At 49.4% G+C, this 27,800-nt stretch overlaps 2 protein-coding genes across 2 annotated transcripts; both read left to right on the top strand.

Annotated features, from left to right (window-relative positions):
- The first annotated feature begins 16,212 nt into the window (after positions 1-16,212).
- On the top strand, positions 16,213-18,866 carry CALHM3 (calcium homeostasis modulator 3). The gene is made up of 3 exons (XM_072871471.1): positions 16,213-16,502; positions 17,178-17,433; positions 18,405-18,866. The coding sequence occupies exons 1-3, from the start codon at positions 16,213-16,215 to the stop codon at positions 18,864-18,866; spliced, it is 1,008 nt and encodes a 335-aa protein (XP_072727572.1).
- Positions 18,867-24,719: 5,853 nt separating this feature from the next.
- Positions 24,720-27,178, top strand: CALHM1 (calcium homeostasis modulator 1). Its single transcript, XM_072871392.1, has 2 exons — positions 24,720-25,268; positions 26,711-27,178. The coding sequence occupies exons 1-2, from the start codon at positions 24,720-24,722 to the stop codon at positions 27,176-27,178; spliced, it is 1,017 nt and encodes a 338-aa protein (XP_072727493.1).
- Positions 27,179-27,800: the final 622 nt, after the last annotated feature.

Below are 27,800 nucleotides of genomic sequence, written 5' to 3'. Positions count from 1 at the left end.
TGAAGAATCACAAGAACAGGAGTACACATGAAGTCTGAGTCACCATTGCCAGAGACTTGGGCAAACACATGTCAGAATTTACACCCTGAGAGGATGCTCAGAGTAGGAGGCATGACCCAGGGAATGAGTGTCACAGAATAAAGCACAGAGCAGTTGAGTGGACGCTGCCCAGGTCCTTTTGGCTTTGAAATTCATGGGGTCCAGCAGCCTGGACCACTCACTGGCACACATGTGAGTGGGGATGCTAAGAAGTTGGCTTGACCACCTTTTACATACATTGGAAACATTAATCTCAACAATAATCCAAAGGAGTGAATGCTTTCCTCATTCCTCCTGTTTTCCTCCATCTCCAGATGGAGAAACTGAGACAACAAGCTGATTTGGCATATGTGGCACTTAAAGCAGCAAAGGGGCTGAGGATGGGGATATGCCATACGCCCCTTCCAGAGCAAGGTTTGATCCACTGGGCTCTGCTGATTTCACTCACCCATTAATCTAACTCTTTGCCTTATATCTTGAAGATGGATATACAAAAGAAATCAGCTGTTGCTTGATTTGCTGTAATTAAATTCCTGGCATCAGAACTTCAACAGATGTGGAAGAAAAAGCCACACCTATCCATGAAATGTACAGATCTGCATGCTGCAGGGAGAAAAGATAATTTGGGAGATATTCACTGCACCTAATTGTTGGGCTAATCTCCTAATTTATGTAGTTTTAATTGCCTGAATGCCAGTTGGCCAATGGCATTCTTGATGCGGCATGCATCACCCCACAACGCAATGCCCTGCAGCTGCTACATCAGGAAGGTTTGCCCCCATTGCTGTCACCTCTGAAACCAATGCGGACCTGGATGTAAGACTCGGGACAAAAGCAAATTCAGCATTATGAATTAAAATAGGACAGATGACAAGAGTCTGGTCTCAGTCATAGGTGAACAACTTCTTGCCTGTGGGTTTCGGTGTCTAACAGGACAACAGATTTCCTGGCAGCAGCAGCCAGCACAGTCTGTGAAGATACTTCTAGAAATATTAGCTTAAAGTGAAGAAGAGGAACAGGTCTGTAGATGTAAAGCCTCATCAACATTTATAAAATGCTTAGTCTCAGACAGCAGTCAACAAAAAGTCATCATGACAGGTGATCATCCCATTTGGTGTTCCTTCCCTGAGAAAACTAAATCTTAGATCACCTCTTTTGTAAGAAATGTAGATACTTGTTTTCTACGAGTGGGGTAGGAAAGAAGCGTCCATCTTTCATGACACACTGGCTCTACAGTGTGCAGACTGGCAAAACATGTTTTGTACAGCCAGTTTGATGCTTCAGATTAATTCTGTTTATTTTCTGACCTTTGCATTAGCAGTTCTCCCATTCATCAGCACAGGATCTGCACGAGAGCAGAAGCTGCTGCCTGACCTTCAAGGCAGAACCACAGTAGCACTCACATGACACTTTGGTGCCTCATATATACAGAGACATCCATCCTGGAGGCTGCTGGAAAAATAATTCTCCCGGGTTGATGCTTGTGCAGCCCAGCAGGTTCCTCTTCCTGATGGCATCAAGCTACTAGACTTGCTTTTCTAAGCTTTTCAGAACCCCAGCTCCATCCTGCAGGACAACAGGGTTGACTCCTGTCTTTAGTTAACCCTAACTGCCAGCATCCATCAGCCAGTCATTGTGCCCCCTTCTCCTTTTCCATAGAAATTAGCCCATGCTCATGTACACACTCCATCCGGCCCACTCATACACTCTGAACCTCTAGCCTATTTCCAACCCTGCACCCCACACTATGCAATTCATACTCTTTCTTGCCCCATAAGCTCTGGCAAAGCCTGTCCTAGCCCTGCTTGGCTCTCATCACCATTGGTTGTTCAAAGTCAACTTTTTATTTCACATTTGCCAGAAAGGGAAAACTTTCAGAAGAGGGAGAAAGGCACAGAGAGACTGCATGGACTTTTCTTAGGGTTTCTTATTCCTCCGGTCCTCCTACATTCCTCCCTCTCATGCTCTGTAGCTGCTAGGTTGAGATCTCTTGCCCTGCATCAACCACTTATTAAATTTTCCATCAAGCAGCTTCATGGAGGGCAGCTCTTCCATGCTGCCCTTCCTGTTTAGAAGACACTTTCCATAAAAGCAAGCAAAGCCATTTCATTTATCTGCTTTGAAAATTAACAAACTCCTCTGCTGCAGTGCCCTGCAAGCCTTCCCCAGCAGTCAGTGTGGCTGTGCAGAGACCACCGCTGACCACGATACCCAGCATCCCAACAGCATCCCGCTCTGGTGCGACAGGGAGCACAAAATTCCACCCCATGATTCCTGCCACCGCAGGAACAATTTGGGGCTCATCCACAGCAGCATTTTCAGGAAGATGTGCACCCCAACTTGAAAGCACCGTGCAGTAGCAGGCATCTCATAATCAAGAGAACTTAATGCAACAACAGTTGATGTCACAGTTAAAAATGTGTGCATACTGTCCCACTGTAAGTTTGCTAACTCGAACTTCCAAGCCTTGCACCATGTAGTGTCTTCACCTGACAGATGAAGTTTTGTCCTCTCACAGGCTTTCCAGAACCAGATCCAGCTGTAGACATGCCTACATTATCACCTTTTGACTTTCCCTTTCTTTCACTTGGTTGCTGCATTCTCTCTGAAGCTGCTTGTGTGAAATACATACAAATCCAATAACTGCACTATATGAAGGAGCAAGAAAAAGAGCAAAAGTAAGAGAATCGCTTCCTTTGGATAATCGATTCCTTTGGGAAGTTCCATTTTAATGAACAAAGTCAGACTGTATGCAACAGAGGTCATAGTAAGGGTCTGACCCGCGTATTGACAAGCAGAAGCTGGAGAGCTTTTACATTTTTTAGCAGCCATTTTGCAAAGTGCTACTTACGTATTCGTTATGAACGCTACTTACGTATTTGTTATGAATTATGCTCAAAGTCAATAATATGAAGACAATTATTAACAGGGGAGAATAAATAGGGTGTTAGAAAATATTAATTTCTCCCACGCATACTGGTCACATTTGTTGAGCTCTGGAATGCAAATATCAGTTATACTCTTGCAATACTTAGCTGAGGAGGGTTTAAGTCACTTTTAATTCAAGTCTATTGTGCTCTCCACACTGGGGAACTCAGTGGGGCCTGCTGAGCCCCAAGTGTATGTTAGAGCCACCCCAAGGCTGCTTCCTCATACAGCAGAAAGCTTCAAGGGGCACATTTGTGCTATATCCCAGAGGCAGATCTCACCACTAAGCTGGGGCTTACATGAAAGGCCAGTATGGAGCAGAGGACATTTCCAGGGGAATCAGCTCCTCCCTATTTAAAGGGTCCTTTGATCTACAAGAGAAATCCAACAGGAATTTAGCACAGCTAATAGTCAAGCCTTTAATCTTCCCTTTGGAGTTTCACTGTCTGTCAGCCAGCCTGAACCCCTACTTTCAGCAATACGAGCCAGAGATTCCTCTCTAGCACATTACAGTGAATTTACCAGCTCCATAGATTGACCAGTGTTGCAGGGGTTTTTGCTCCCATTTACTTTACTTTGGGGTAATTTCTCCCTTGAAGCATTTTCTTGGACAATGGACCTTCCCTTCAGTCTCACTTTCACATCTCTGTCAGGATGGTGGATATTTCTACTGAGGTGGCAGGCAGACCATTGTGGCAGAACATAGAGTCTGAGGGATATTTTCCTTCTAAAGATGATCCTACATTCTTTGCAGATCTAAATGGGTTTCTGTTAAAGCAGGGACAAATCAAGACTTTGATGACAGATGCTAGTGCCAACCTGATATCCTATTTCTGCATCCAAATATTTGCTTTTAGTTAAATTTACTGCCCAAATTAACAGTGGAGGTGCCCAGATTTCTAACTGGGTCATGGCAAGCCAACTTTACATCATGCTGAGAAGTCAGCATCCTCAAGGAATATTGGGAAAAAACAAACTTTTACTAAATGTGGTCAGTTAGAGAAAGGGGAAGTGTGTTAAGGGCTGTTAGTCTAACACTCTAAATGTGTTTGACATCCTCAAGACCTAAAATGGTGGTTTAGATTATCAAAGGGAAGACACCCAACAGCTTTGGTATACTAGTCAGTAGTCAACTGTCAAGGTATTAAGCATGTCTTGACCCTACATGTTGTTTTACCTACAGGGGGAGTTATTTTACGGTAGTGTTTCCCAACCATATTGCATATGAGGACTGCTGATGTTTTAACACCTTTTTGGTCCAGATCCTTTCCCCTCTCAACACATTCCTCACTAGAAAGGCTGCTGACAGCCCCTGGCCCCACTGCTAGCATGGTGATGGACCGACCTAATCCTATTCCTATCCAGACCCCTCAAACTTTCCCCATCTGGTTCCAGGCAGCAGTGCAGCTTCACAGCCTCCATGGTCTACAAACTCCAAATAAACTTAAAACAATAAGAAAAGTCTGGTTTTTTACTTCCCAGTCTTCTACAGTCTGCAGAGCCCCCAGACAGCAAACAGCCCCCCAACACCACCATGCAGAATGACAAAAGCAGTACCAAAGAGCCAGCCAACCAAGACAGTCCTTCCACATCAGACTCAACCTTAGACTGGTCATAGAAACAGGACACATCCAGTACTTGTCCTCCTGACAAGCTCCCATCCAAGTTGGCCAACCCCTGTGTAGTTCCTGAAGCTGAACACCGCCTTCAGAGGTCCCCAGACAGGCTGACCAGGCTGCTCATTAATTCCCTCCTGGCCCCCGTGATGAGTCCCAAGCAGATTGCACTGAAGTTGGCTGAATCTCAAAAAGATGACCTGGAAACAGCAGCAATAACCTTCTCTCCCCAGTCTACAGAGCCCTGCTGGTGGCACTGGATGTGCAGCCTGCTGGTAGCATCTGAAGTCACCGTTTCTCTTCCTCGCTCAATGGGAGCCAGCCAGAAACTCAGAAATGTCAAGTTTAGTATCATAAAGCCCCATTGATTCTGAAAGATAATTTGTAGCGTATCCATGATGGGAAGCACTTCTCATCAGGAGAATATCAGGGACTGCTGAATTCAGCAAAAGAGGTGCAACTATTTCTTTTTCCAAGGGTATAGTCCTATCCCAGCAGTGAGGACTAACCCCACAGGCAAATATCAGCCTTAATTTTGGCTTGACAGCCAGGAACAGCTAGCATGCATGTCAAAACTGTAATCTTGAAATGCACAACTAAACCAGGGAGGAACAGAGGAGAGCACAAGTCCCCGACAGGGCTTATTTGAATAATCTTGCTGACAGATCTGTTCTTTTCTCAAAATTTCCAGTCTGCACCACAGATCACAATATGAAATCAGATACTGTCACTGGGTTCTGATAAATGTGAACATAAGGACTAAACACTCCCTTCCCGTCTGAATAAATACTCCAATTCGAACTGCACCACTCGTATTGTTCATGCTGTCACTAAAATCCTGCAGGCAGTGTTAGAGCCTAGTAACTGAGCATCACCCATCATTACTCACTTCACGAACAGATATAGATTTTCAGCTCTCATTTACTGACGAACATATTCATGACATTATTATCTCTTCTAAGAGGCTCTGCATGAGTTATACCTACTGGATTCAAAAGGAAATTTTGCTTCTCTGCCTATGAATTAATGATGAGATTTTCAGTGTTTCCAAGACATTTAGAAAACAAATTCCCCTTTAATTTTAAAATTGCAAGTAAAGGAGAAGCTACTACACTATTAGGCTAATTTTTGCAATGTTTAAATGACTGTCTGTTAAAAACTTGCAACTCCTTTCCAGTCTGAATTTGCTGAGTTGCAAGTTCCGTGTCAGTGGAGTTCATTAGGTGTTTTTCTGTTTGATCCAGCAGGCAAAGTAGATACTCATGGATTGTGGTTCCATCATTCAGCCTTCTTTTCCACAAATTGAACGGGTCAAGGCCCTAGTTATGACCTTACTAGTATTTAAGGCCAATGGCCAAGACAGGGTTTTTGCTTTTATATAATTCTTACAGTTCTTATTTTCACCCTCTCCATCTTTGTGGTAGTCAAAACCCTTTAGGGTGGAATCTAGCCTCATTTTGGGCAGCAATTCAATAGCAAAAGCTGGGTTTGCAATGCTTCTGTCCGCTTCCAGTGTGCGCTTCTAGCTAAAAGAGGACACAGGCAATGAAACACTGATTATGCCAGATGCAGAGATTGAGAATTTGATAATCTGAAATAACCCAAAATACAATCCCTGCCTGGCACTTATATGGCTTAATCGTTCTGCTCCACTGCTCAGGTCGGAAAGCCGCGGCTGGAAGCCAGCAAACATCCGAGTGAAGTCAGCTCCAGGCACTGCTTGTAACCAGCAGCAGCGAAGCCGGTTTGTGGTTGTTTTCTGGCCACTGTTTGCTGGCTTGGTTCCCCCCAAAATCAGCTTCAATCACACAGAGTTGATTTACTCCTAACAAGCAAGGGTGGTTCTTGGCAATGAATGCGGGGAGGCCAGACAAAAAGAAGAGGGCTGGGAGAGTGGAGGTGAACATCAGAAGCGGTGCAGAGGCACCGAGCAGGCTGAGCCGAAGGTGCTGCTTCATGGCTGGGAAATTAGCTGCAAGAAACCCACTCAGCCATTAACTGCTGAGGGACCCTGGCTGGGACCAAGCAGGGGAGGGATCATTTCTCCTGACCCTCCTCACTCACCTATGCTATCACTCCATTGTTTTTTCTGATGTGGACCTCCAATATTTTCTGTAGTGCCCCTCAAAGTCACTACAGCATGGTATTTTGCAGAGATGGACTGCCATCAGCTAAAGAAAAGGGAAAATTTAATGAGATTTAAAGACAAGAAATGGCTCAAAGGGACATGTTCCTAGTATAGAGAAGGGAGGGGAAGAGGCGGGGGGGACAAGGGGGTCTGCCTATGAAAGGTCTTGATGAAGGGACAGGGACTGATTTACAACAGCACATGTAATGCTGCATGTGGTACCAAAGTCAAGACACCGAGTTCCCCAGGAGGTTTAACGCAGAACAGTTCAGGGGCATTCAGAGCTCTTGGAAAAGGCCCATGCCCAAAGCACTGTTACTGCAGATAAAACCTGAAGGAGCAAAGGGGTGGCTATTACGATGCCACAGGATCCCATCATCCCACACAATGTGATTCTAGCTATTTGCTTTGGAAAGGCAGGGGTGATTAGACAGAGATGGGATGTTACCAAAGGCAGAGTGAGATGATTATCCTCTGCAGGACACAAGGCACAGCAGGTAATTACTGCCTGTGGACCACAAGGATTTAGCTTGGGACAGAGAATATGGACAATTGTAATGTGCCTTAAAAGACCATTTTGGCTGAGTCCATGATTGTTAGTATTAGGTAAAGTTATAAATTGCAGTCCATAATCTTGTCTTCCAAAGGTATTTTGTACTCTGCACTGAGGACCAGGACTAAGAGGGTAGAGTTTGTTTTGTGAAGAACCATCCGTCTCCGACGATGGCATGTTTTTGTCCTTACCAGTCTACAAGAGCTTGTTGAGGGGCTGGGATGGTTGGTTGGTTTTACCATACAGTTTCTATAACATTACCTGCTGCTTTGGATGAAGTTTATTGCTTTCTTGGGATTGCCTCTTCTAAAACCATGCATGAATTACTCCTTGTGATTATGTACCTGGGGACAGTGAGCAGGAGCATGCCAGAGACCAGCAATGCAGCAGTAAACCCACAGCAGCCTACAGCCACCTCTTCCTCCCATCTTCCCTCTGATAAGGTGTTAGAGCTCAAGCTCTGAAGCTTTTAAGCTCAGAGACAAGCTCCAAAGTCAGAATGTGGGAAAGAGAAGAAGTAAGAGTTGGACACAGAAAGGAAAACTGTACCTTCGAGTCTGAACATCTTGAGATTCCTAGGATTTGTTGGTTTCCAATCCTATTATGGCCAAGCATAGACGAAATCTGCCACAGGGACCATTCACAAGTCACTTGTCATCACAGAGAATATCTGCTGCTGGTGAAAGGAAGAGACCCCCTCGAGAAGTTTAAGGCAGGCTGGTATTTTCCTGGGAGAAAGACAGAATTGCCACAATCAGATAATCACACTTGTGTTCGCAGCATTCTGGAGACACCCAGCACAATGTAAATACAAATATACACAGAGAATATTAACGGTGTGAGAAGTGGGTTATATACACAGACAAAGTCAAGAGCTAGATGACAAGACAACCTTGTGAAACAGGACTCTGATTTTGCTGGAAGATGAATTTCAGCTAGCGTGAAGCACCAGTTTTAAATGCTTCAGGGATGTGTGTTTTAGTTAGGTGGCCCTAGCATCAGTAGGTGAATGAAACGGTATTTTTATATCAGAACATGGATTTTACTTAGGATCAGAAGTCACTTATTACTCTGCAGAGGAACTGATGACCAAACAGCAGTGTGTGTGTATGCACATACGCTGGGTAACAAGCTCTCACAACTTTCATAGTATTTAAGCTGTTACTTGATCCCCAGATACATGGAGAAGCTCCTTCTTTGCAGCAGATAAGGAGAGGAGCTAGGAGAGAAAATTTTGATATTTGCCTGGATGATTAAGATGTCTTCTTCACAGTTTCTAAACAATCCTGTCATTGCTACTCCTGAATGAACCACGTAAACAGATAGCTGCACTCCAGCTGAGCTACTCTCAACCAGAGTCCGTAAGACAAGATAGATTTTTATCTGGAAGAAAAAGCTTTTAGAAAAGCAGCAGCAGCTAGGGGTAGAGATATGTCAGAGCCACTCAGCCCTTCCCGTGCGGGCTCCATCCCGAGAGACAGCGGCTGCAGCTGCCGCCTGTGCGGGGCCGCGTCTGCTCGGATGAGGAGCGACTGAGGCTTCATCCCTGTGACTGCGCTGCCGGGGGCCAGGGCAGTTGGCAAAGGGGGCTGTTAAAGGATGTGACTAAAGGCTTCTGATAAGAAAGAGCTGCTGGCTTTTTTCTCTGCAGAGAAATGCCACAATGAGCTGATTTTTCTGTCTGCGACTCACTCTGAGGCAAATTTGTAGTCAGCACTGGTGCCTGAAGGAAACCTGAGACAAATCCAAACCTAAACCCCAACCGGATTAAATACTGCTGTATGTGATGGTTTATACCTTTGCAAAGCAGATGTCATGCCTTGCTGCATGCACATCCTTCTCTTATGGAGGTAGGGTTTTTTAACCATCATTGTATACGAGAGTAAATAACTACAGAAGGCACTGGAAGAGTCAATCTCCCACCTCACAGCACCAAGGAACGTGGAGACAAGATGAATTTTAACCCCAGTGGAGAAAGACTAGGTTTTCTTGTAGCAAGACAATGTCCATAGAGTTTTGGTTATGATGTCTTGATGCATACCTCACTTTTCTTGGGAAACTCTGCTTCATGGTTTACAGCACAGAGGAGCGGACCCTTACCAGCACCCAGCCCTGCCAGGGGGATTGCTTCACTCGCACTTACCAGTCCAACCTCTGCAGTTTAATTGCAGTGCATAAGAAAGAGTTAACATCGCTCTACCACATTTTTAGCCGGAAAATGCCTGACGTTTCTTAAAACTTCACAAAGATTTGTAGTTGAGATACATACATGAGATGAGCCCAAGCGTCCTGAATGACAACTGTGCTTGTGCTTCAACCTCCAGCATTACATCGATGCTGCAGAAGTTCTGACAACTGTATCACTGAGCAACACCACAGCAGGGCTGGCAGTGCTGCTCTGCCTGGCACCACTTCCAGGGATGCTCAGCACTCCTGAAAAATTTCCCTCTTACCTCTGAATATGATCGGACAGACCGACGGACAGACAGCCCTTCCAGCATGCGGCAGTGCTGGGAGAAGCGGCTGCGAGCAGGCAGGGCCGCAGGAGCCGCGGCATCGCTCCATGGTGACGGGTCCCTCTGCACGTTAAGCACAAGGACGCAAGCTTGCTCTTTTGAAATGCACTGTTTAAGAGCAGTGCATCACTTGCGCTGCACCAAGAAAAGGTGTTTCCACACCGTTTAGAGGCTTTGCTCTGCTCCCTTCCCTCCAGCTGCAAACAGCCCCAGCTCCTCATTTTTAAAGTCCCTGCTCTACTGCACCAGAGAGTACAGCAGTGACACTGGGATGCTTCTTCATAACTCTATGCCTGACTTGAAAACACAGTCAGTTTTGCTTAAGACCTCGAGTGAAAAAAAAAAATTCTTGGGGAAAAAAATTGTGAAATTTCCTAATAAATTTATCTTTCTATCTTTACAACTTGTTCTATTCCTGACACATAAATTAGAGAAATATAGGATCACTCCTTAGAAGAGATCTGTGACATTAATCAGTTTTTCTCTAGGGAACTCATATATCATTGTTTAGGCATCCCAGAAGTATTAATTCAACCACGATCACAGTCAATGCAGGTAGATTAATGTTATAAGAACACATCTGTAGCCACAGGAGTGTTTTAAGAAATCTGTGCTATGGATTACATCTTGAAAATTCAAGAGTCCTTATGTAGTACCCCAAATGGTTACTGCCTCATCACTGGTAAGAATCAACAGAAAGTTGACTTCATATATGACGTGTTCTTGACTGTCAACGTGGAACAACTTGTAATGAGATATAGAATCATAATCAGGAGGTTATTTTATAAAGCCATATTCCCTATGGTTATATCAAACAAGATTTTATTATCCTACGGTCGTTTCAATGTAACAGCCAGGAGAAGAGTGACAGTAAACCAACGTGTGCATGGGATTTGAGCACTGGCAGCCAACATCTGCAAGTTGAGTGCTCATGCACCTGCTAACCAAGAGCATCTCTGGACAGTGGCAAAAAATAGGTGGCAGAATCAGCTTTTCACTGTGACTTACCTGAGGGTCTTTAGTGAATTAACAACACAGTACAGACAGAAATTTTGGCTTAAAAGCCATGAATCCAGCTATTGAAGGACTTGGTCTGCTTCCTGGAGTAGTCACACCAGATGAGAACTGTGTCAGCTCTGAACCTCAACAGCTGCAGAGGCCCAGGGTCACAGCACTGAGATGGGTTTCATCAGCCAACCTCCATTTCCTTTTAAACACCTAAATAGTTTCTATGACATCTCTGCAAACTGAAGACAAACTGATCCCTCAAGAAAAGTTTGTTATCAGTGATTTTCAGCCTGTAAACTGTGGACTCCCCAGGGCTGGAGCTTAATTTTAAGAGTCTGAGAAAAACAACAAGAAAAGCTAGTTAAATGTCAGCAGCCTTAAATCTGCTATGTGGGGCCTGCACCTCTGTTGGAAGATATGTGAGCATTAGCAAATCAGAAAGAGTCTGAAAAACTCTGAGCCAGGATATTAAGAGATCAGCCTGATTCCCTAATTCTTCACCTTATTCCCTAATTCACTCTTGAGATGAGAAGAGACTTCATCTCAAACCATCTCACTGCAGCATCAGTTCCAAGCCAAGCAGATAAATGGCCTTTCAAAAATCTCTCTCAGTCAGAAATGGTGTGAATTAGGTCAAGGCTGGGATAATGCAGAGATCAGGAAACAGGGCTTCCACGTAAGCCAAAAAGCTAAGTGCTAATGGCCAGGAGAGCAATATATAATGAGCTCTTAAGAAGAACAACACATAACTAAGCCATATATTTCCTTACTGGCAGTCAGCTGCATGTTGGTGCTTTAATGAAGTTACAAGGCAGAACACAGGAGTATCTAATCTCCAGAGAACATTATTAGTGAAGACAAACTACATTTCACAATGTTGCCATTATTTTTGCAAGCATCTCATTAATCATTAAATGGTCATTGCTCATTATTTGCTTAGCCTGGGCAGAGTACTCAGCTGTGCAAAAATACTCAGATTCAGGTGGTCCCTGCCCCACAGAGCCAACAGTGATTTAATTTGTCTCTGCTGCCAGTGACCATCAGGAGTTTGCATAGTGTTTGGAGGGAGGAAATACTGCCTGTGTCCTTCTTCATGGGCAGTTGAAATGGAAGGTGACTTCTGCTGTGATAAATTGAAGATGCTGAAAAATTTCCAGGCAGTGAGGGGTAAAATCTCCTGCCAGCTTTGCAGAGAAAGAAGGCAATGGTGCTGCTCCATTGCCCTCAAGTACTAGTCGGAGACTGGTCCCCAAACTGTCTGAGAAAAGTAACAGAAAATAAAGCTCAGTTGCAACCTGCTGGTCAAGTATAGACAGGCTCTCAGGGGTGTCTACCTGTGTGCCCAAGGGTTAGCAACAGGCCCACCTGAACTACAGAGGAACAAGATATTGGTCTGCAGGCACTGTTGCTGGTAAAGGTGATTTATGGTGTTAATGACGTATTTCCTCTAAGCCTTGAAAAAGCATTAACCCTTGTCCTCTGAATAAACACGGCCAGGTGGAGGGGGTTTTCCAATTCACCAGCTGAGAGGTACCGAAAACAGAGACCGGACCACAGTCCTCCCGTGGTGACCTGGGAGAATGTAGCTGCTCTCACGCCACAGGGACGCAGCGTTTCACCAGTGACTTACTCATCCTCCCAGCAGCCGGTGTAGGGGTCCATGTGGATCCACACTTAACCCCGTAAAGGGAAACTGAGGAACACACATTGCTCAGTATCTGCTCCTCGTGGCCATACAGTGCTCATGTTAACCAAACACCACGTGGAGGTGGCATCCCCATGTGGCAATTAATGAGCCAAGAAATTAGGAAGGAAGAGACATTCAAAGCTAAATTAATTTCATAGCCATCTCCTGCAGTCTGGGAATGTGCTGAGCCAGTTCTGCATCCTGGTTTGTCCCGGGGTAACTCCACGGCAACAGCGGCACAAAAAGGAGCGGGGCGATAACTCAGCCTCCTGCGGTGCTGGTGGGGGGACCCCAACTGCAGCATCCACTCAGAGCAGGACAGACACCACTGTGCCCTCGAGGCAGGTGTCCGAGTTGCTGTGCCTTTGCAGATCAATTGCACAACCCCCATTTTTAACAGGGGAAAATAAGTCCTTTTTTTTGTGCCCTTACATCATCTCAGGAGCAGCTGACCAACCCATGTAACAGTTTTCTAAAAATATTTTGCCTGAGGCAGGCGTTCAGGACAGAAAAAATTCAGTCCGGGTAATTAAATAATTTGTCAAAGTTATAAACAACTGCAAACGGCTCCTAATGAGGTAACCCATCACCTCGCATGCCACGGGCCAGGAGCACTCCCACCGGAGCCCTGGGCGCCCTTCCCCGCCGCCGGGACAAGTGCTCGTGGCAATGGCTTGTTTCCAGCAGAGCAAGCTTTGGGACAGGTGAAATGTCTGCTCCTGGACACCAGCTTTCCTGGGGGAAAGAGGGTCCAGTCCCAGCACAGAAAAGGGAGACCAAAGTGTGACGAAGCAGCTCATATCCCCAGCAGCTCACTCATTGCTGGGATTTGGGGGAGGCCAGGGAGCAAGCGGGGTTACTGGCGCAGCCACAGTGCTCCTGCCTCCGTCCTTTGGGGACCGACCCAACAGTGAGCGTGGAGCTGGTGGCACAGACCGAAGGCGCAGTCCCGGACACACTGGACTTGCACTGCTGGCTCTCTGCTCCCCACCTAAATACACGTATAAGGGCTTGCTCTGGTTACGCACACACCCCGAAGGCATGCATGCTGCGTGCACAGCATCGGTGCTGCTCCAGCATCAGAGGCTCATGCACAAAACTGACCATACCATTCTGCTGAATTTGCCCTATTTTAAATGACCAACTCAAATTTTGGTGATGAATCATCTTTTTCCCCAGAGCAAGAGGGACTGATGGCTGTGCTGCATCAAAAGGGCTCTCACCTATAGGGTGAGGGTTTCCCACACCTGTACCCACCACCCTGTCCATCATCTGAGGCGAAAAGCCTACAGCTGGTATTTTACCCCTATAAAGGAGCGGGGAAGGGCATCCCTCTCCCTCTCCCCATGTTCTGCAGTGCTGAGGCAAATGCAAAGGGTTGTCCAGCAGGGACATCCAAAAGATGCACTGAGGAACAACAGCTTCCAGCATGGTTTTGGAGATTTGCTGCCAAGGAGCAGCTGCCTTCCTCTGAGAACGGTGCCCCTGTCCAACAGCCCCGGAGAGCTGCAGGCAGCCCCGCAGCAGGCTCAGAAGGGTGACTACACCGCTGGGGACATGGGCAGGTCCCCTTGCTGGAGGAGAGGAGAGAATAGATTATTTTAGTCCTTGTTTCCTCTTTGCTTCACCCTAAGAACTGAGTAATGAAATGTGCTTGGTTTTGAGAATCATTTTGAACATTTGCCCATGTCTAGCAATTTACTTACCTCAAGGGTCCTCTCTGTCTCTCCCCAGGAAGCTCCCGATGTCTTTTGCTGCAAATTAAGGAATATTCCCTTTCTTCTATGATTCAACAACTTCAGGTCTCAGCTCTGAGTTACTGGTGAGATCCCAGATCACAACGGAGCACAGTAATTACCCTGAGGCATCCTTTACAGACCTCTAACATCCACGCCAGGCGATTGCATTTGGGAGAAGTAAAATTCCCTCATAGCTTGTGCTGTCCAGAGAATGCTTCCTACTCCTTTTACATCTTATTTTCCTGAGCTGTGAGGAACTATTTAGCCTTTACTATGTTTTCACCCAGGAGAGCTGGAAAGGCAAAATGATTTCTCTAAAGTAATTGTTCTACAGGGAGCGCACAACACTTTCTGAACCCAAGTCAGCACATAAATGCAAGCTGTTAAATGAGAAACCCAATGAGCGTTAAAGCAGTTGGAAACCAAGACAGGCTGCACCCTGGCTAAAAATCACCTGTGGAGTTCAGCCAGGGGCCCTGATGCCCTATGACAGCAAAATGGAGGGGTCCTGATGTCCTGTAACGGCAAAATGGAAACATTAGCTGATTAGCCGTGGGTTTTTATTGCTGATGGATGAACGTTAACAGTCATTTCCACTCGCAGGTAAAGGAGAACACAAATATTATGGTTGGTGCAATTGTATTTCATTAAAGTAATTGTGCGAGTTGCTGTTTAGATCGGAGGAGATGACATTGTGGCCCTGTGAGTCAGCGTGTCGCACGCCCGCTGTATGTGCCTGCGGGCAGCTATAGGTACCCCTCCCCACTGCTCCCCTTCGGCACGATCCTATCAAGGCAACCAGCCCTGCAACGGGAGCCAGCAGGGCTCAGTGCTGGCAGTGAGCGCACCTTGGTGCAGATGGTTCCTCTCTTTTTTAATAAAATAGGTAAATGTAACACTCTTGTTTTTTCCTTTCCTGAACACATGTGGAAATCTGAGCTGAGAAGAAATCTGAAAATGTTTTCACATGAAAGCTGGGGAGAAGAAAATGATGTTGAATACATCAGAAAAAAAATTAGCTTCCTTGTGTGGTAATGAAATGTATTTATCCATAAAATAAACTTTTGAGAGGAAAAGAGGAATTGCCTCTGGGATATTTTAAATGGACAGAAGAGGATAATCCAGTCCCATGGGACAAATGAGCCAGCTGCTCTGATTGCACCATGCCTTCTGACAGGGAGCAAGAAGAAGCCTCAGTGCAAGGGCCTTGGACATGGATGTAGGTATGGTACAAACGTCACGGCACATGTACGACGTGCAGCTGAGAGCAGCCTTTGCCCCAAAGGGCCGTTGCAGGCTCTGAAAGCTATGGATTCTCACAGCCTCCTGACTGAAGCGTTCATCCTTTCAGCCCATTTTCATAGGGAAATCTGAGCTTGCGGTGATGTGGCATGGTCGGAGCCAGGCACGCGTTCCCTGCCTCCTCCCTGCCCCGCTCAGGGCTGGGGACCTGCTTCACTGAAAAGAAACGGGGCAGCAGCAGTAGCGCAGATGAGCTCATTTGACTCGCCTGGTTTCTCCCCACCGACGGAATCATTCAACAGCCCTCAATCAGCAGAGAGGGCAGCTCCCAGGCATCCACCGACGGCTCTCTCTTGTGAGTTAGCATCTCCAGGAGGGGAGGGAGGGACTCAGCACTACCAGAGGCTGGTAGTGCCTCCAGCACATAGGACAGCCATGAAAATGAAAAATGGGGTGGAAAAAACAGCTACCAGAGGCTGTATCCATCTGCTCACCTAGAAAAGCTACCAGCTGCCCTGGAAGATAAGCACTGGGTGAGTGACAGACCTGTGAAAGCTGTGTGCCGGTGGGGAAGCCCCAGCACAGGGTTTTTCCCCTGCCACAGCAGCTCTCTTCCATCCCCATCCTCCTGCCCCAACCGACCGTGGGCTGAGCTGCATCCCCCACCCCGTGGCAGCAGAAAGGGGGGCGAAGGGAGACAGGCTGTGCTGGGCAGTCCAGGGATTTCCCAGGAGGAGCACCCCTGGCCAAAAGAACATGATGGACCGTTTCCGGATGATCTTCCAGTACTTCCAGTCCAACTCGGAGTCTGTAATGAACGGGATCTGTGGGCTGTTAACCCTGGCTAGTGTAAAGATGTATACCTGCTTTGACTTCAGCTGCCCCTGCCTGCCCCGGTACAACATGGCATATGGCTTGGGGATCATGTTCGTACCCCCTGTCGCCCTCTTCCTCTGCGGCCTCATCCTCAACAGACAGTCCTTTGTGATGCTGGAGGAGTGGAGGCGACCGCAGGGGCGCAGAAAGAAGGACCTAGCTGTCATCAGGTGGGTTTTGCACCGGGAGTGGCATCCTTCTTTTCACCTCCTGCTTAGCTGCCTCGCCTCTGTATCTTTCATCCTCCTGGTGGAGGCATTTCCACTTAAATGCGCAGAAAGAGTGGCATTTCCATCACAGTCATTCTTTATTGACAGCCTTGTGGTTTCCCTCCCTTCAGATGAGTTTTACTGACTTACACTGGTGGAAGAGAGAAGAGGATCACATTCAATCTGTTACATACAAAGTTTTACCCAGTACACAGGTTGGCACAGAGTGGGGCAAGAAAGGCTGCAGGGGAAAGTGATTTTCCAGGTAGAAACTGAGCTGATGAGAAAAGAAAGAGTGAATGAAGAAGCAAGGGAGAGCTGACAGGATTTGTGCATGGGAGACATAATATACAGCTGAGGCAAGCACATAATGAGAGGACCATGCACTGCATCAAATGCAGGCAGCATGCAGAGCACTGCTGCGCACTGGCACGGATCTCACTGGGAGGCAGCACCAAGAAAGAGATCCCAGAGCAGAAGAGGCATTAGCTGGAGCAATGCTGGGGACAGTCCTGGGAGTCAGCTCCCTGGCTCCAGGAGGGCTGCTTGCCATAGGGCAGCCTGCATCCATCAAAGCTCTGGATGAGGAGAAAGCTCCCAGCATTTACCCACTCACTTCTCTCTCTCCTGCCCCAGGTACATGTGTTCCTCTATCATGCAGCGAGCCATGGTTGCCCCTCTCGTCTGGATCGTAGTCACCCTCCTGGATGGCAAATGCCTGATCTGTGCTTTCAGTGGCTCTGTGGATCCTGAGAAGTTTGTGGGCTTTGCCAACGCCAGCGCGGTGCAGGTGCAGCAGCTGCTGGCCAAGGTGCCCTGCAAGGATGATGAGCTCATGAGGAACAACACGTCCCGAAAGGCAGTGTCCAGGTACCTGCGCTGCTGGTCCCAGGTAGGTCACTGCCAGCAGAGCCCCCCCGTGTTGGTGAGGTGCCTGGGGCATGTGTCATCTGCTCCTGCTCTTCCTTGGTTTGTCATAGCTTCACCACAGTCGGGCTGGGAGCGAGACTGCTCTTTGCTTCTTTATGCCCCCAAATGTTGCCACCCTCAGTGATAATCTCCAGAGTCATTCAGGTAGGGAAAAGGAAGGAAATAAAGGATAGTTTAACAGAAATTTGTTTCTAGAAGAACCAGCAACTTCTAAACCCAGATAATAAAAAGCAGGTTGCAAGGAATATGGGTGTCTCCTAAGGCCCTGTCCAGTGTCAGAAGACCTTTCTAACTGCTAAACGTGCAGGTAGAACCCGCTGTTTTAAGGACAGTGCAAGCTGAGACAGACGAAAGCAGCTTGCTCAGGAACAATAGGAGAACAGGACACGATGGGGAGTGGAGCCCTGGCCACCCTCTGCTCTTGGTACAGGAGTGCCAGGTCAGGGAGGAGGACCGGTGGGAGGGCATTGAAAACAAGCCGTTCCTTCTTACCAAAGGGAGCTGCACGTAGTCTGGGCTGCTTCATCTCGCTGCCGGGACTCCTGGACCCTGGAGCCAGCATAGGTGGCAGATGAAGATCTCACTGGAGATCAGTTAGTGCCAAAGGAGAGCACTGAAGTCCCCTTCCCCTGGGGCGCTCCCGTGCTCAAAGCAAATGCCTGGCTGCTCCAGGCTAACTTTGCAAACAGTTATCCTTCTGAACTACTGATGCACAGATAAATGTCCTATATTCATTGGGAGGAGATTACACCAACCCTCTGAGTGCAGTTTGGGGTGCTGGACTTCAGGGACAGGTCAAGGATGGGAGTCCAGATATGCCACATCTCCCCTCCAGCCACACAAATTCCCTCTCTCAGTGATACAGGCAAACAGCTCGTGCTTGTCTTTGTGCCTGTCTTGCTCCTGTTCCGCTGATTATTTCTTATCACCCAGGCACTTGGCTGGAGCATTTTGTTGATCCTTATCATAGCAGCTTTCCTCGCCCGCTGGCTCAGACCTTGCTTCAACCAGGCCACCCTCCTGCAGGCACGTCACTGGAGCAACTACATTGACATCGAGCAAAAGATTTTTGAGGAAACCTGCTGCGAGCACAGCCGGCTCTTTGCTCACAAATGCATCCTCCACTTCTTTGAAAGCATGCGGCAAGAGATCAAACTGCACAGCTTCAGCTTGAGTAGGGAGGGAGAGGGGGCTGAAGGAGAGGAAGATCTTCTCTGGGGCATCACAGATCAGGACCAGGTGAATAAACTTCTGAAAGCATGGTACTATGAGAAACCTGCCCTAGATGTCAGCCAGGCGACCCAGAGGCGTCCCCTGGGGCGAGAGAGATCCCTTCTGCCTTGGGCAGACAGCCCCAGTACCCGGTCCAAATTCCCCCAGCACACTGATGTGTAAAGGGGGCTTTGTCCTGCAGGCACTGAAGGGGCACTACCATGCCTCTGCACAAAGCAAGGACCAGCGGGTAGATGACAGTGGTGCTCACATCTTCCTCCAAAACCCCAGCCCCAAAGGCTCTGCTCCAGGGCGTGCCTAGCAAAACCTCCAGAATAAACTAGCTCTGAAGATCCAAAGCTCCCAGACTCAGTCACTGTTAATGACATTTCTCAACCAAGGGTTCTGCATAGCACTTTTGCCATATTAAAGAGTTTGCAGCTCCTTGCAGCTATTATAAAACCCTCTGGCTTGAGGAAGGATATAGCCAAGGCAGCAACATCTGGCTGGGTATGCAAACCGACTGGAGCAGCAGCTTCACAGAGGTGTGAGGAGCTCCTGCCTGCTTCCGTGAAACCTGGTTCAGAGAGTTAGCAGTGCTGACACTGAAATGATTTAATTGGCAACTCTTTTAGTACCACACCAACATGTTTACTCAAAAAGGCAAAACCACCTCCTACGTCCTCCCATCTGCTGAGAGCTCTGGCTGCCCCCAGCCCAGCTGCCAAACTGTTCGGTCTCCCTCTAACAACCCATCAATACTTCCATGCATTTTCAAAACAAAATATGGCAACACTGAAATTCATGGAGCAGCAGAAGTGTAATTGAAGATACCTCTGGATAAGTGTCCCTGGATTGGGTTGGATTTGCAGAAGGAAAAGGAGATGGAGGCTTTGCTTAACATATCCAGAGCCACAGGACTGTGCTGGGGTTCAGGTGGCTGCTCTAAGCACTGGCATTGGGCCATGGAAAGGACACACTGACTCTGCCTGAGAAGACTGAACACAGATTTTAAACACTTCCCTGCTAGATTTTAGTCCAAACTGATCTATCCAGAGGGTCATCCTTGCATCACCTAGTTGGGCATTTCCATCCTTAGTTTCAAAACTGTTTGAATGTAACCTTATCGCTGAGCCTCTAATGCTAATTACTTTCTTACCTGCCTTTTTCCAGCCCCTGTTGTAGATGATGCCAACCATGGTGCCAGTTTGACTGATATTTCTGTCCAGCATTGCTGCTTGGATGCATTAAACTCTTTACTGCAAACTAACCCAGTACAGACACATCTATTCCTCCAGGCTGAGGCTCACACTGATGCCCACTTTGTCCCTGGGAGTGAGGGGTGCAAGGTGGAGGGGCTGTGAAGAGGGGGCGTGAAGAAGAAACGTCTCCTTGGCCGTGTATGGATAGATGGGGCAAGCAGGGCCGCCAGGAGGAAAGAAGAGGGTGGGAAAGGGGCCAAGAAACCTGCCACCACCTTGTGACTAAATCCAAAACGAAGGGTCAAACTGAAAACACATATTAATCGCGCAAATTAACTTGACGAGCTGCTGGGAGGTGGCTCACCTCCTCCCCAGGATGTTTGTGTGCATGGCGTCAGGGAGGGAGGAGATGCTTGGCAAAACACAGGGAGGCCAAGTAACTCCGTGGCCCACCCATGGGCAGCTGCACCCCTCTGCCAGCCGAGGCCCAGCCAGGAGCTGCGGGGTGCAAAGGGATGGGCTGCAGAGCTTTTCTTATTTGCATGGCAAAATCAGCTCTGCTGAATCCCTGAGCTCCCCTGGACATGCTCAGAGAGGGCACAAAGCCTCCTGTGGCCCGTGCTGGTTGGGAATAACACAGCGGTCTTCCTATCAGGAGCTCTTTAGGTCCAGGGAGCTTCTGAGCTCTCTTTTGAAATCAGCATCGCACTTTGAATTTTGTCTCTGGTTTACTTTTATCACATACGACATCACAAATCTCAGGCTGAGACTCAGTTCGGACTCACCACTCCATGCTAGTCAAATCGGCTATTTTCCTAACCAGCTCAGAGCAGAGGTCTGCAGCTCCCCTTTGCATGCTGCTTTCCATGTTCTCAGGTTTTAAGTCATCCCAGAGTGGCCACAAAATACAAAATGCAAAACAGGGGAAGAGGAACAGCTTTGTTACCTGTAACGGGAGGGAGAAAACTGGAGGATTTAAGGGCACTGCCATATACTTTTGCAGGTCTACAAAGACTCACGTGCTGCTGGGAGGGTCAGTCAGGTCACGGGGTAGCTCCAGTTGGATGGGGCCATGGGTGTTCATCCCTCCCAGCCTCCCCAAGTCCTGTGCTGTGTTCCCCTTTGAAGCCAGAAAACTCTTCTCCATTGTGGAAAATGGTATCTGGCAACACATGACAGGACAAGAGGCAACAGGCACAAACCCAAAATGCAGGAAATTCCATTTAAACAGAAAAAAACCACTTATTTACTTTGAGGGTGATGGAACAGGCTGCCCAGAGAGATCGTGGCACCTCCATCCATGGAGATATTCACAACCCCATTAGATGTGTCCCTGAGCGTGCTTTGAGCAGGGGGGGTGGACCAGGCAATCTCCAGAGGTCCCTGCCCACCAGCTCTGCTAGGAGTGTGTACCCTCCTGTGGAACTGGGAGCAGAGAGGGTCGTTCACAAACTTTAGCAGCTCTCTGTCTCTCAGGGCTGGTCTGATGCCTGACCTACAGACATGTCTGACGTGCTCAGGGATCCTCACCTGCCAAGGGCCCATGAAACAGCAGGGCTGACGGCAAAGACAATTTCTCCAATCTCTTCCCAAACTGTCCTGATGGGAATTGTGACTGTTTTCATGTCCCTCCTCTCTATATCCTACATTGACTGGGACACGCAAAGCCCTCCCCAGCTCCCAGGCCTGGTGTCTGTCTTGGTGTCCAGGTGCAGGACCCATGCTGGGAGGGACCTGGGCATGTACTGTCTCTCCCAGGACCTGGTTTCCAAAGCACGAGCAGGTTGGGACTGTGGGAGGAAGCACCAGCTCTGCCTTCTCTTGCAAATCTGTTGGAGTGAACTTTCCATTGGCAAGCTCACGAAAACAAGGCCCTCCCTAACAAGGCAACACCGAAAGAAAGACCCAGGCATTGGCTTCTATGGGCTCTGTTTTGAATCCCACTGACTTATTGTTGGCTTCAATGAGAACCGCCAGTGCTGTACACCAAGCAGGCTCAGACTCCTCATTCATGTTTAATGAAAGGCAGAGTTTTCCTGGAGATCAAAAAGCTCTCTGCTTTTTACAAGGTTGATTCATGCAGGCTTTGATGTGAACTGCCCTTCAAAAAGCCACTCGCCAGGTGAACAGGGAAGCCGGCCTGAGCTCTTAGCTAGCAATACAATAAGCCTCATCTATATTCATGCAGCCAAATCTCTTCCCGTTTGATGAGATCATGCAATTAACCTCTCCACAGCAGGCAGAGCTAAGACTGCCCAGGTATTACCTGCGTGCTTTGTGCTCACCTCTGTGGTGGCATCTCGGGGTGAACTTGGCATTATCAACTGAGCCCCAGGGCTGGTGTGGGGGGAGACATCAGAAACTGCAGCGCTGACTAATGGTCAAAACACCTGGTTTGGCTTCCTGCCTCTGTACCGACACACTGCAAAACCTTGGTGAAAAGTATCTCCCGCATGCCACCCACGTATGTATGGCTTGCCTTGGTGACATGTCTCATGGCCACCAATGCAGCCGTGCTGGTGCCCAGACAGTCAGATGTATCTCGATACTCATGTCAACAACACGGGTGGTGTCTGGACCAGAGGGACTGAATGCCTTGCAGGTAGTCAATACTGCAACCATCTGTTTTACAGCGACTTGTAGTCCAAATACTCCCCCATCTTTTGGCCAGCTTGAGGGAGCAACCTAGTGCGTCAAAGCTGCTTTGTGAACTGGGAATAGAGATGCAGGAGAGCAAAAACAACACAATCCACTTCTTTTAGGTTTGTGCTGTAGGAGCTAAGCCTGGCCCAACCATAGCTATCACATCTCATTAGCGTTTGTCTCAGTTCTGGCAAGCTGGGGAGGAGTCTGTCTGGTCAGCTCTGTGCTGGCAAATGCGCACAGGATCTCTGCACCAGAAAGCCCCCGGCTCTGCAGAGCTGACAGCAATGAGGTGAACTAAGCCGTGCCCTTGTGAAAGGGGAGAGGGATGGAAGAGATGGGGAAGCTTTGCACCCCAGTCTCAACACGTGGGACATGTCCACCACAGACCTGAGCTGGCTCTGCCCAGGCTGCTCCTGGTGTGCAAAGCACAGGGAGGGCAATGCAGGTATTCAGGTCTGCTTGGGTCCAGATCGCCTGGTGTTGCTACTGAATTAATAAGCCCAGGTAAAGTGGCATGGATAAACTGTCAGCAATCCCCTGCTGTACGAACCAGCCAGCCCAGCACCCGGCTAGCTCAGACCTCCCTGCACCATACACTGGTTGCATGGGAAATGTGCCCCTAGACACCTTAGCCTCAGGTCAAGGCATGTGGCCAAATCCCAGCCCCAGCCCCTCCTGCTAAATGGATGCACGTCACCGGTTCAAGTAGTCCTTGCTCTGCCCTTCCCGGCAGGATTCGCGTGATCTTCAGCAGAGTGGCAGCTCCGCTGCACCCTTAGCCCCCGGGGCCACTGGTACCCGCTGCCCTGATGGCAGGAAGGGTTCTGCACAGTCCATGCCCGCAGGTGGTCTGGTACTGCTGGGAAACACAGTCCCTCGGGGGACAGCGGCTGCCCTTGGGCCAGGGAGGTCACTGGCAGGATTTACACATCCTTCTTGTATTCCCAATTCCTGCACATCCCAAATTTATCAAGGGGCTGGGATTATACCCACAAGAGGCAGCTGCAAGGAAATTGTTCGGCCTCCATCGCTGCCATTCAGAGCAAAGTGGACTGAAGCCCTTCAGAAATGCTCATTGAAAGTGGGTGAAAAGAAGAAATCTCAGGGGAAAACCTGAATCTCAGAGCTCTGCTGGGCAGGGAGCATCTCCTGAGAAAGCAGAGGCACCCAGGGCTCGGATGCTTTCAGCAGGACCCGCCTGCGGAGCCGGGTGCGTCCTCTGCACCCCTGTCCCTGCAGCCCTCCCTCCTTTCTCTGCCTGTTTTTCTCCAGCCCTAAAGCCAGGAAAAGCACTATGTGCCTCTGGGTGTCACCAGACTATGTGAGCCAGGGTTTGAAGGATATTTTAGCAAGCCCCGAGGGCACAGGGCTATGAAAACCAAGTAGCTACAAGTGTCATCTTGTAAGTCTGGCTGAAACGCGGACATTTGTAGGATGGAGGGGAGCGAATAACAGACTTCAGCAGTACAGATACAACATCCCAGAGCACCGAGAGCTTTATCCTTCCTTCCTCTGCCTTTCCTTTTCTCTTCCCTTCCCTCTGCAGAATAAAACAGAGAAAAGGCATTTCCCAGTGAAGCAGAAGCAGGTACAGACCAGGGGACTGGCAGACCTGTGAGGCACTTGCATTAGATGCTGCTGGGGCGATGCGGACATGGAGGGAGGGGGGAAGCTCTGGTGCCCTGCTTTTCCCTGTGTGCCAGCACTGCAGAGGTGGGGCGTCCCGTCCGGTCCTGGGAGGAGCACCCACCTCCTGCATTTGCAAACGGGTTCTCAGAGGCCGACCAGCCACCTCCCCTTTCTGCCCAGGGCACAGATTGCTCTGGGGAGGGCACAGCCATGGTAACTCCTACACCCTCCAGCCAAGGGGACCAGTGACTGGGAGACTGCAGAAATGGGGATGTGGAGAAGAACGAAGCCAGGTTTAGCAAACCAGAAACAACCCAGGTCCCACAGACCCAAAGAAGAGCAGGAGGAAGAAAACTGAACTTTTCCAAGCAGCAAAATCAGCAGAAGAAAAAGTTTTCATTTTCTGCTTTAAATATTGGGGCTGTAAGAGTGCAAAAATGAACCAGTGAACTGCACAGAGACTTGTTGATGCCCGTCTTTGAAGAGGGGGACCGAAAGAATGAAGTAAACTGAGGCCACAGCTGGACCCCAGTGGGGGGAGGAATCACATTAAGGGAAGATGGACAAGTTTCGGATGATCTTCCAATTCCTCCAGTCCAACCAGGAGTCCTTCATGACTGGCATCTGCGGGATCATGGCCCTCGCCAGTGCCCAGATGTACTCAGCCTTTGATTTCAACTGCCCCTGCCTGCCGCGCTACAACCTGGCCTATGGGCTGGGCATCCTCCTGGTGCCCCCCTTCATCTTGTTCCTGCTGGGCTTCGTGCTGAACAACAACGTCTCCATGCTGGCAGAGGAGTGGAGGCGACCCCAGGGCCAGCGAGGGAAGGATCGGGCTGTCCTGCGCTACATGTTCTGCTCCATGGCGCAGCGGGCCATGATCGCCCCAGTGGTCTGGGTCTCGGTGACGCTGCTGGATGGCAAGTGCATCACCTGCGCCTTCTGCACCTCAGTGCCCGTGGAGACCCTGGGCAACGCCAGCCACCCCGGCCTCTCCCAAGGGGAGATGAAGCGAGTCCTTGCCCGCATCCCCTGCAAGGAGATCTATGATGGACAGGAGCTCATCGCCAACGAAGTGGCTGTCAGATACCTGCGCTGCATCTCGCAGGTAAGAGGCATCATGGCTGTGCCCTTGCTGGTGGTTTAGGGTTAAGCACTGCCAGCCTTAGCTCTTCCCTCGAGGGAATCTCCTTGTTGAAATCAAGCTGCAGGAGGAGAGACTGGTGATTTCGCAGGGGTACAAGGTGTTCAGGCTCAGCTCCAGAGAGTTACACCTCCAGCGTGGTGCAGAAACTGGAGCTGTAGATCATCCTGATAATTCGGTCCCCCCTCCTGCCTGGGCAGCCTGGGGCTGCAGGGCAGCGATACAAGGCCAAGCTGTATGCAGAGATTCGTTCAGAGCAAGTTCAGAAGGGGCTGTCGTGGATGTTACTGCCTGGCTGGTGGGCTGTCACCCCCTCCTGTAACCCACTGATTGCCCGTGGTTGCTCTTGCTGCTTATTATAACATGTGCAAGCAATGGGCTGATAACCATCTATGCCACTTGCCTCTGTCACTTGCATGGAAACAGCCAGTATGTGTTTATTAGCCATCCCAGGGAACCACAAATGAAGAAGAGCCACTAACTGCTTGTTCTGTGCTTAATTCCTCTCAAGCCCTCTGCTTCTGCCCACCTTGGAGACAGGATAGTCTGACCCACTCTGGTCACTCATGTACTCCTTTTCAAAAGCAGCTCCTCTCCCTGACCTCCTTAGAACAGGCAGGAATCATTATCCCCAATTTAAGAAGACAAAATGGAGGCACAGAGACTTCTCCAAAGACACAAAACAGATTTTCCTGTGTAGACCCCAGTTCCCAGCTGCCAGGAAGCACTGGGAGCTGCAAAACAAGAGGTGCCACCCAGATACCCCCCTCCCAGGTGCACTTTTAGAGGGCTGCATTTAGAGCGGGGTTCACCCTCGTGAGCTCTGCCTGCACAGCCCGGTGGCAGCCTGAGCTGAGACCAGTGGTGAACAAGACAGACCCGTCCTGGCTCTGCCCTCATCCCACCCTTCCTGTCAGACCCCATTAACAGCAGAACCTGTCGCCGCTGCTCACCCACGATAGATGTTACTGAGCACAACAGCTTGGGAAAAGGGTTAGACAGCTGCATAAACCCGGGGAGTATCTGGAACGACGTTAGCTGCGACCCAGAGGACACAGACTATCCTAGACATAGGTGAGGCACGGCCGTATCAGAAGCAGGACCATGGGCTGGGTGCAGGATTCGGTCTGTTGTTATGGTCACTGCCTGCTGATGCCATACACGGTGAGAAGTGGAGAGGTGCTGCCTATGTGGGCACATCGAACAGAATTTCAGTGCAGATGCACTGACATGGTACGTAGGGTCTCCTTGTCTGGCATTTGCAATGTAATGCAGCCAAATGCCAAACAGCTCAAAGTAGAGCCAGGCTGGTTCGAAGCCCAGGGGGCTCCTGCTGGCTGGTGGGAAGTGCTGGGCATGTGCTCTGCCTGCCTGTGACGGGTCCGGTTCCCTCCTCGTCCCTGCAGGCTCTGGGCTGGTGCTTTGTGCTGCTGATGACCACGCTGGCTTTCTTAGTCAGATCCCTCCGGCCCTGCTTCACCCAAGCTGCCTTCCTGAAGAGCAGGTACTGGTCTCACTACATTGACATCGAGCGCAAGCTGTTTGACGAGACATGTGCAGAGCACGCCAGGAGCTTTGCCAAGGTCTGCATCCAGCAGTTCTTCGAGGGCATGAGCATGGACCTGGCGGCCGCTCGCTGCCACTCGCCCAGGAAAGCCCCTGCTGATGCAGGGGAAGCCGCTGAGAAGCTTTTGGGCATCACCGACCAGGGAACCATGAACACAGCCCTGAAGAGCTGGCACCGATGCAAGCCCCCGCTGCACCTCCACCCACCTGCCCGCCCCAGTGGCAACGGCTGGGCAGGGGAGGGGCAGCCCCCCGCGCACCCCCCTGTGCCCCGAAGGGAGACAGCTGCCTACTACAGCCGGGTGTGAGGCGGCACAGGGCTTTGCGGAGGCAGAGCCCCGCTTTTGGGAGAGGGGCTGCAGAGGGGGCAGACAGGTGGGCATCCGAGCTGGGCAGGGGCAAGGGCCTGCACCACGGGGGCTGCAGGGGGACGGGCACCCAAAGGGCTCGGCGGTGCCGGTGCAATCCCATCTGCTCCCACATCCAGTCCTACAGCATTGGTAATTCAGGCAAGGAGTTTTGTGCTGAGCAGGGCAGCTATCCGAGGCTGTGATGGACAAGCCCCAGGGATGCTGAAGGGCGCGATGCATCAGCCAGACGGACGTGCTGTGTGTCCCACACCACCAAGCACCAGGTTTGTGTTGTGGCAGTTGCCAAGGCAGATGCTACCAGATGTGCAAAACTTCCTTTCTTTTACCACGTGCTCAGCACTGGGCAGCGCATGTGGGTTTAGGCAGTATTAAAAATCCCCTGGTGGGGAAACAAGCTGGGGGTGCCCCTCTCTCATGCCGAGCTGCGAAACCCCAAAAGTCTCCCCACTACCCCTCCACACACTGCATCCCCACAGACACACACAGCTTCCAGGCCAAGAAAAGCTTTAAAATAAATTTGACCAAAGCAACGACCTAGTGAAGGGACAATCTACATTCA

The sequence above is a fragment of the Ciconia boyciana genome, chromosome 8 (assembly GCF_034638445.1).
Source record: "Ciconia boyciana chromosome 8, ASM3463844v1, whole genome shotgun sequence".
NCBI lineage: Eukaryota > Metazoa > Chordata > Aves > Ciconiiformes > Ciconiidae > Ciconia > Ciconia boyciana.
The sequence above is the reverse complement of the archived record's forward strand: the minus strand, read 5'-3'. Positions and strand labels throughout refer to the sequence as shown.

Coding starts and splice junctions, on each gene's coding strand:
- CALHM3 (XM_072871471.1), top strand. CDS start 16,213: ATGATGGACCGTTTCCGGATGATCTTCCAGTACTTCCAGTCCAACTCG. Junction 16,503..17,177: donor AAGGACCTAGCTGTCATCAG/GTGGGTTTTGCA, acceptor CTCCTGCCCCAG/GTACATGTGTTCCTCTATCA. Junction 17,434..18,404: donor ACCTGCGCTGCTGGTCCCAG/GTAGGTCACTGC, acceptor CTTATCACCCAG/GCACTTGGCTGGAGCATTTT.
- CALHM1 (XM_072871392.1), top strand. CDS start 24,720: ATGGACAAGTTTCGGATGATCTTCCAATTCCTCCAGTCCAACCAGGAG. Junction 25,269..26,710: donor ACCTGCGCTGCATCTCGCAG/GTAAGAGGCATC, acceptor TCGTCCCTGCAG/GCTCTGGGCTGGTGCTTTGT.